The 8536-nt window shown below is 39.4% G+C and overlaps 1 protein-coding gene across 7 annotated transcripts in view; it reads right to left on the bottom strand.

Moving 5' to 3' along the window:
* Positions 1-404: 404 nt before the first annotated feature.
* The window catches only part of LOC139791163 (solute carrier organic anion transporter family member 1C1-like), a 67630-nt gene continuing 59498 nt past the window's right edge, over positions 405-8536 (bottom strand). For 5 of the 7 annotated variants that reach the window (XM_071733064.1, XM_071733062.1, XM_071733061.1 and 2 more), the window contains 5 exons: positions 7066-7228; positions 5493-5677; positions 3889-3953; positions 2565-2682; positions 405-1674 (listed from right to left, as the gene is read on the bottom strand). In XM_071733064.1, coding sequence (XP_071589165.1) covers positions 1458-1674; positions 2565-2682; positions 3889-3953; positions 5493-5677; positions 7066-7228 — 748 coding nt within the window. In that variant the 3' untranslated portion in view covers positions 405-1457. The remainder of the gene's footprint in view (positions 1675-2564; positions 2683-3888; positions 3954-5492; positions 5678-7065; positions 7229-8536) is intronic. The other 2 variants (XR_011723803.1, XR_011723804.1) reach the window with 1 other exon arrangement.

The following is an 8536-nucleotide window of genomic DNA, read 5'->3' as shown; positions in this document are numbered from 1 at the left end:
AATTATTTTGCCTGCCAAAACTATGTCCTGGGTTCAGGAGTTGGATAAGGTGGTTCATTCCTTTAGGTCTCACAGGTCATTCCTATGGCTGTCTCTGGCTATGTGCAAGCCTTTGCAAACAGAACTGTAAGCCAAGAACAGACCAGTTTTACTAGATGGAGAATCTCTGCCTACAGTCACTATCACTTCATTTCTGAAAAGAAGTCCCACTCTTTTCCCTTCAGTTGCTGCAAGCACTTCTAAGTGACTGTCATGGCAGACAACACTTATTTCAGAACAAATCAGCATTTTGCTCCATGTGCTTTTTTAAACTAAAATGTCTGTTAACCATATACCATATCCCATTGGAACCTTAAGAATCTCTTTTAAGGTATGAACTGGAGAATTTAAGCACTGCTGTGAAATGGTATGTAAGTACATGTCTTTTTATTTAAAGTAAAAACAGTTGTTAAGCTTGCTGTAAAGTAAAAAAGTTGTCAAACAAACACACAACAGCAACCTTGAATATATGAGCTAAAGGCTTGAGCTGATGAAGTCTTAAGATGCATGAAAACACAAATTAATGTTTTGTCTGCCTGTTGATGAACTTCTCCCAGAACAGAAAAACTGAACACGACAAATTATTTATATATTTGCAGCAGTCATAGAAGTAATGTTATTGCTTGAGTGTCCTCTGCTGGGCAATACGTGGAATAGCAACAGAAGCACCAGCATTTATTGGATGGTTTTTGCTTAGGAAACATCACTACAATATTCAGAATATTACTTACGTTTCATAGTCACAACAAAATTAATTCGTTTTAAATAAAATGCTGAAACTCTGAGTTTTTACCAACAATTATTTCCTTTATGGCAATCTCTTCGTAGTTTTAAGTGAGCATAAAATTTTCAGCTGAGCTACAACAAAAATGCTTGAAAAAATAATGCTTGTGTCAATTTTGCAATGGGAAATTGTTACATTAACTCATGTAGACAAGGTGGAAATTTTTTGCTTAAAGGATTTGGTTTTACTGTGAATTCTGACTAAATTTGCTGAAATCAGAGAGCTGCAGTTAGCCTTAAGCTTGTTCTTGTGGCAGTCTGCTGCTTGGATCTGGGTAACTGGATCAGCATCATCTTTTGTGGCCCTTCAGCATATGACTCTTCTTCCAGCACTCAGCTTTGACCCATTTAAAAATTTCAGGTGGGCACCATCAGAAATGCCCAGGGAGATTTTCTTTTATCAGCTGAGAATTTTGGCTCAGTTTATGTAACTTGTTCTGTCTGTTATGGGTAACCAGTTACTTGTAAGGCACTTTCATAGTTGTATGTTAGTTTTTGGTGGTGTTGATCACAGGTTTGCTATTAGTTTTGCTTTCCAGACAGTGTTATTATTTAGTATATAGTTATTCATTATTTTGGGAAAGCTGTTTCTAAAAGAAGCTGTCCTGATTCATGCCATCAGTCTAACTGGCTTTCTAAATACTGGATTCATTCTCTGCATCAGGAGAACCTGGCAAATGTTCTTTGGCCCTACAATTATCTTCTCTATTCATATTAGCATCTTCTCTTCCTCCATTCTCTACAGGGCTGGAGTTCTTATTTTGAAAGTCTTTCTTTACCAATATAAAAAAAATTATTCCAATCAAGTAGGAAGGACCTCTTAACACTGCTGATAATCCAAGGTAGACATACCTGTGGGGTAGGGAATAAAATATAGTGCCAGGTATTAAAGTTTTTGAAGACATTGAAGAAAATCACTTCACTGTTTTTTCAGTATCACATATATACCAGGTTAAATATTAAAACTAATTATTTGTGAATGGTGCTACAAACTGTGTTGCATGCAAAAACTTCTGTTAAAGAACTGCTAATACTGCTTATGAAGATAGTTGCAAAGTTTCCCTTTGTTCCTGAAAATTTTTTTGTCACTGAGGACGTAGATATTTTTTTAGAGCTAGAAACACATTAAGATCACCAGAGCAGGCTATTGTATGTAAAAATAAAAAACACATCAGAGTTGCCAAAGTTTGAGAGAAACAGAAAAATCTGAGAGATTCTCTGAGAGAGTTTCTGTTTAACCAATTCTTCCAGCTACTCAGCATGATTTTCTTTCATTTATTTTACTCTTAAATGTGCCCAACACACAAAGCTAATATTTTTTGCCAGTATGAACAAACTACCTGCAAATAAGGTAAATTTGGGGCAAGTAAGGTAAACTTGGGTAACTTTCTTCTTGATAGTAAATCATATAATCCTTAGTCTTTTAAATTGACTCAAAGGATATTAAAAACATAATGTATTCCATAAATCTCTGTAATTGATATTAAATTATTTTTGCACAACATAAAACCTGACTAAGGGTTATGATTTGATAAGAGTTAACATAAATAACTAAGAGTTATGATTTGATTTTAAGATTTTTCAATCTCATATATTCTGGACTGATCTAAATCTGATTCCAGAGTTTATACCTGACCACGATTTTTGATCAGTGGCCTTGCACACTCTGGTATAACAGAACAAAGCGTGCACCTCTGTAGAGAGAAAATGCATGAGGTTTTTTGTTTCCTAATTTGCCTTACCTGTATGCATTGGAGTCATATAACCTGCAAGCCCCTCGTTGCCCACAACTTGTGCTTCCCCATTTCAAGCAGGTCTTGTCAATCAGTGCACCAAAATAAACTGGTGCTGGGAGCCCAGCTGCGAGGAGACAAGTAAAAACGTTGCAAGCTATCACAGGGAAAGGCATCTCTTTAGAAATCAGCTTTACAATTTCTCAGTGGCAAGTTACATGCTTCAGGAGCAGCAAGAGTTGGATTGAACTGTGGGAAGGTTTTATTTTCTTTTATCTCAGTAGCTGTAGGCTGGGTCAGCTTCTTTGTGTCTTGGTGGGTAGATGTGGCACCAGGAAATGTGGGCTGATGGGTTTGGCCAGGATTATTCTCACGCATATTGGTTACTCAAGCACAGCTTTGAGAGCCACTTTTAGCTCCCAGTGCATGGAAAGGTCCTGCAAGGGAGAGCTGGACTGGCTGTACATTCAGAGCATGAAACTGAAGAATAGTTCCCTCCTCTCTGCAGAGCCTAAATTATTCACACTGCCTGATGGTCCCTTCTGCCTAAATGAGGGTAAAGCAACTGAAGTCCTAGTGGGACTTGGTTAGATACAAGCTTATGCTTCACTGCAAAACATGGCAGACATGGGACAAAATCCTAGACTTACAGAAGTAAAGGTGAACATTAACTACAGGGAAATTCCTACATGAGTATTCTGTATTCTTATATAGGACATAATTTATTTGGTAAAAACAGGTACACTCTCAGCCTGTTCTACCCCAGGGCTCTTGTGAGACTCTGCACTCAGTAAACTCTCTGTAAAGGCTTGTGCATCATGTTCATCAGTGCTGTATGCTGTACTCAGGGTATGATAGGAAAAACACTTACTCTGGAAATTTCTTAGAGAAGAAAGTTGGGACCAGATCAAATTTGATCTCTGGGTTACTGTATTAGTGTTGAAGGACGTCTCACTAGAGCATCTTTTCAACCTTACTTGCAGCATTGTGTCTCTGTGAGCCACTGGTTGAATCAGAAGTTTAAACTTTACAGTGTTGTTTAGAAGTTAAGATAATACTTCAATTTTGTTTAGAAACTCTTCCTATCTAAACACCAGGCTCCCAAACTGCAACACTTTTTTAGCAGCAGGTCAAAGATTTTCAAAATTTTGTTAGTTTCCCAGTGAACTCTTGACTGGATATTGGACCTTCAATAAAAAAACCCCAGCATCTTCAGTAACAGCCCAGAATCTAACAGCCACTGCAAAGACACATCTAGTTTGCAAGTGATGGTTGCATTGGCATCATTTAAAGCCATACAAGCAAGCACCTCAGTCAGAATGGTTTCTCTTACCTAGTACTCTTATAATGAGTGTGTATAGACCAACTGCGAGAGATTTCAACTCTGCCTGAACACATCTGAAAGAAAGATGGATAACTATGAAGTATTTTCTTATCTAGTGCTTAGGCATGCCAATTAAATTTGTTAATTACCCTGAATTTAGTGCTCTGAGTGCGAGAAGGCCAAGCTTTGAAAGGAGAGTGAATCATAGAATCATAGAATGTCAGGTTGAAAGGGACCTCAAGGATCATCTGGTCCAGCCTTTTAAAAATTATTATTCATATGATATGTCTCAGTACCCTATTGAGATGTGACTTAAAAATTTCCAAAGTGGGGCAATCTACCACTTTCCCTGGGAGACCATTCAAATGACTGACTTGAAGTGGTATGAAAAAGGTAAGTTAATCTATTGTTTTCCATCACATATCTCCTGGGAAATCCATTCACTAACCATAATTAAAGAAGGGAAATTTCAAAGTCATTATGACAGTCTAGCCTAGTCTTATTGAAATGGGCTCTCCAATGGCCTTAACTCCCTGGCATAGATTTTCCTCTCTTGAGGGGATATGCCTTACTCACTCATAGAATGATTTGGGCTGGAAGGAATTTTAAAAATCATCAAATTCCAACCCTCATGCATGGGCAGGGACACCTCCCACTAGATCAGGTTGCTTAAAGTCCCAGCCAACCTGGCCTAGAATGCAGCCACAACTTCCCTGGGCAGCCTGTTCCAGAGTCTCACCACCCTCACAGTGAAGAATTCTTCCTGATCATATTACCCTAAGAAAACAATTACTGCAACCAGCTGCATTACTGCAGCATGTTTCTCTTCTCTAATGACATTCCTCTGTACAAAGCCACATCTGAACTGTGCAAGGCCATCTGGCAATATGCCCATCTGTTTCATGGGGAATCACACTCCATTCATTAGAAGTGGGCACTGGTCTTGAATCCACTGGTCTTGTACCCAGCCTCTGCCAACTCTTTCCAAATATTGGCATGGTCAACACTCAGAACTACATCTCACAGAGATGAGGAAAGGAGGGGACTTAGCATTCTTTTTTCCATGTTCATTTAGGATGATTTAAAGTCCTTAAGAATGCCATTTAATTTGGTACCAATACATCTTTCTGTTGGATGAGATTTCTCTTCAGGTTTCTGAAAAATAACTTGCTAATTCATAGATGTGGCTACAAATCCCATCCTGGTACAGCTGCACTTGTGTGCCTCAACAGACACGAGGCACAGGAGCTTCCAAATGAGCCCTCAGATATCCTGAATCTCCAGACAGCTGATACACGCAATCTGTTAGGGCAACCCCACATCCAGAAATCCTGACAAATCCATGGCATTTTCAAAATACATTGAGGCAGAAAATCCAAGCAGAGAAAGTGAACATGTTCTGGAAAACCTGGGTGCATGGCAGGCATAAGACAAATGATTTTGCAGTAGTTGGAAGCAACACACTAGAATTTATTTTACGGAGAGCAGCAGAGCTCATTAAAGAAAGCATATTATACTGCAAGATCATTTTTTTTCCCAAGTTAAAGAAATCTAAACATAATTTTGATTCTCTTATTGGAAAGTCTTAACCTTTGATCCACATTTTTACTTACCTGAACATAATTACATATGCTGGGGTGCCACCCAATGCATAAAAAAAGCCACCTATGACTTGTATTACTGTATAATAAATAAAGTTCCTTGAACAATCATCACTTTTTGGACATTGACCCAAGGTGGCAGAGTTGTTTCCTATCCATGAACCGCTGGTTTCAAGACAACTGCAGTTGTGGAAGACCTGGAAGACACAAAGAAGATTTGGTTGGTCACTGCTCATGCAATGGGGTATCCTGCCTTCAGCCTCAGGTGGAGCCTGAAGCCTTCCTAAGCATCCTGTTCCTATTTTATTTCCTTTCTTGAGGCAATGGCCAGCAGCTTCTCTTCTTTTTTACGAACAGTCTCAGAAGGGGCGTTCCATGTAATCATGTTTTTGTCAGTGGATGCAGAACCCCTTTTTGGAAGAGTCTTGGAGTACCTGCAGGACCTCTGAGGCTGGCCTCAGCTTTTGTGTCCCTAGAGGGCAGGCAAAGGGAAAAAGAGGCTCAGGGATCTGTGCCTTTTGCTGCTAGATGCCACCTAGCTTACTTCTGTCTGTGAAAAACACCTGGATCACAGGTCCTTCTCTGCTAACCACTAACACTAATCCACCAGGGGTACCTCACAGCTGTAAGCAGCAGCTGCCTGTCAGGACACAGTTCATGCAGAGCTCTGTAGATCAGCAGTAGGTGTACCAATAGCTTAGGAGCAATAAATTTAACCAGGACTTGAGGGGCTTGAGGACCTGCTGAGGTAAGGACCACAAACTTTAAGCTCTACAGAGATAGATTCATGAGGGAAGAAGTAGACCTGCTGTGATGGACATTGATGAGCCCTTCTCCCCTGCCTTCCACCTTAAAATTTTAAGCAAAGAATGTCTTTTGGAGAATATGACTCTAGGCAGCAGAGAACCAGCCACAAAGGAAAATCTGTTGAGGAGAAAACTGAGTGCAAGGGATGGGTCCAGACCATGTATCTTCTGAGTGATCTGCTGACATCAGAAAACATGTGAAAACACAGTCCAATGAAAGCTTATACCCATGGACTGGAGCTGATTCTCTGCATCTCTACACATTATCCCCAGCACTCAGTGCCAAGCAGTAATCAGGTGGATAACCAAGCAAAATCCTGCCATCCCAGTCTCACACAGAGGAAACAAGGTGCTTCCCCTCAAATCATTCTTCTATTTATACATTAATGATCAGTATCAAGGAAGACACTACATTATCTTAGTGTACTTCAACCACTGGCTAAAACCTCAGGACAGACAGAATGAGGTTAAGGAAAGCCAAATCATGGACAACCTTTAGGCAACATATAACTACTTTGATTTGTGTCAGTCCTTGTGTTCAATCTGTAAAGGATGAAAATTAATATCTACAACAAGGAGCTAAAGTTTCTTGTTTAATGTGCAGTAAGTCAGAGAAATCTCTAAATCTTCTCTGCTGTTTGTAGACAGAAGTCATAAATACTTCACTGACTGATCCCTGGTAACTTTCATTTTCCTTAAATGTATTATACTAATAAATCTCTGATACTACATGGAAAATAAGCCAGTAAAAACTTTCAGAAACTGAAGCAAGGTCTTACCATGTTCTTTCCATGTCCCACAGAAGTTGTGCACCCCGCAAGACATGCTGAAGCATATGTGAGTCCATTGTCTCCACACACAGGGTCCCAGACATTAGAGGCACACTTGCAGTCAGAGTTGCACTCAGAAAATACAGCATTTTCATGGTACGGAATGGGTTTGCTTGGAATTTAAGATCAGACAGATGTAAGAAATTTTAAATCCAGTGCTGAAGTCAGTTTAGTTCCTTCTGTGTAACAGTGTTGCTGTCCTAAAACCCACCTCATATACTCATATGTGGTTTTGTAGCAGCCTCTCTACAGTATTGATCTGTTTTTTTGAGTTTCTGTCCTACTTGCCCTGATATTTAAAGAGATTACTTGATTATAAAGAATTTCAAAACAAATAAGAATGTTGCTACTGGTTTTAGTTGTCAGGTGTAGGCAGAAAAGAACAGGGAAAAGCTGGAAGGCTTTGAGAGGTCATCTGGGATACCTCTTAATTAAGTATAGAACTAGCAACAGTTAGCACGGTCTTGTCAAGTACATCTTTAGGTTTTGGTAAAAATGCACCAATGATAGAAACTAGATTTCCTGGGCTCCATAGTAAAAAAAAAAACCAAAACAAAACTGTTCTCTTAAAGCCTAGCCTAATTCTTCCTAGAAGATTTGGAGAACACAGTATTCTCTTTTGTTTTTACTAAATCCTTTTGGGTAATGAGATCTGTAACAAAGAGGGATGTCTTCCCCTCATCTTCTCCTTTCAGGATTAATTAAGCATGTGTGCTTTTCTTCTCAGTGCTTATTAAGCATACTCCGTGACCCACCATGTGCATTCTTAGTGAAAACATTTCAGAGTACAGGACAAGAACAATTAATCATTAGTTTCCAAAAGGTATAAACATCCTTGGCACCTTGCCTGTCCAGTTCCACATTTTCAGCTGTTAACCAGCCTGACTTGATAAATTAACTGTAATGATAAATGAATGAACTGCAAATAAGTCTTTAAGGAGATGCAGATAGGTTCAACTAGCCCTGGGACACTCTGAGCAGGCTGAATATAAGTCAGTGACAACCTTTATGTTAGTGTAGTGGCTGGGCCCCTTGGACAGCCAGAAACTGGTGTGCATCCCTTGTACTGGTATCTTCACTCACTCCAAGAAAAAAAAAAACAACAAACAAACAGCCTGTAACTTTTAAAGCCTAGTTCTCTCCTGAGAGGAGAGAGCATCTTCTTCTTTAGGCATAAAGGCTCCATTTTGCTTTACATCAGGCTGATGGTCTAGCCTGTTGTGGGCTTTCCATCTCTGTGCAGGATAGGCTACTAATATTCTCTGTCACATCTACTTCACCCTTTTTACTGAATACACTTTGCTAGAAAATTGCTTCTGGTGTAGAGATAGCACTGTGTGAAATAGCAGTAACACCCTACACACAGCCAAACAACCTATATCTGTAATGATGCAATTTTGCTCATGTATTTCTAATTAAT

This window comes from Heliangelus exortis, chromosome 1, assembly GCF_036169615.1.
Source record: "Heliangelus exortis chromosome 1, bHelExo1.hap1, whole genome shotgun sequence".
NCBI lineage: Eukaryota > Metazoa > Chordata > Aves > Apodiformes > Trochilidae > Heliangelus > Heliangelus exortis.
Note: the sequence above shows the minus strand (reverse complement) of the source record. Positions and strands in the feature narration are given on the sequence as shown.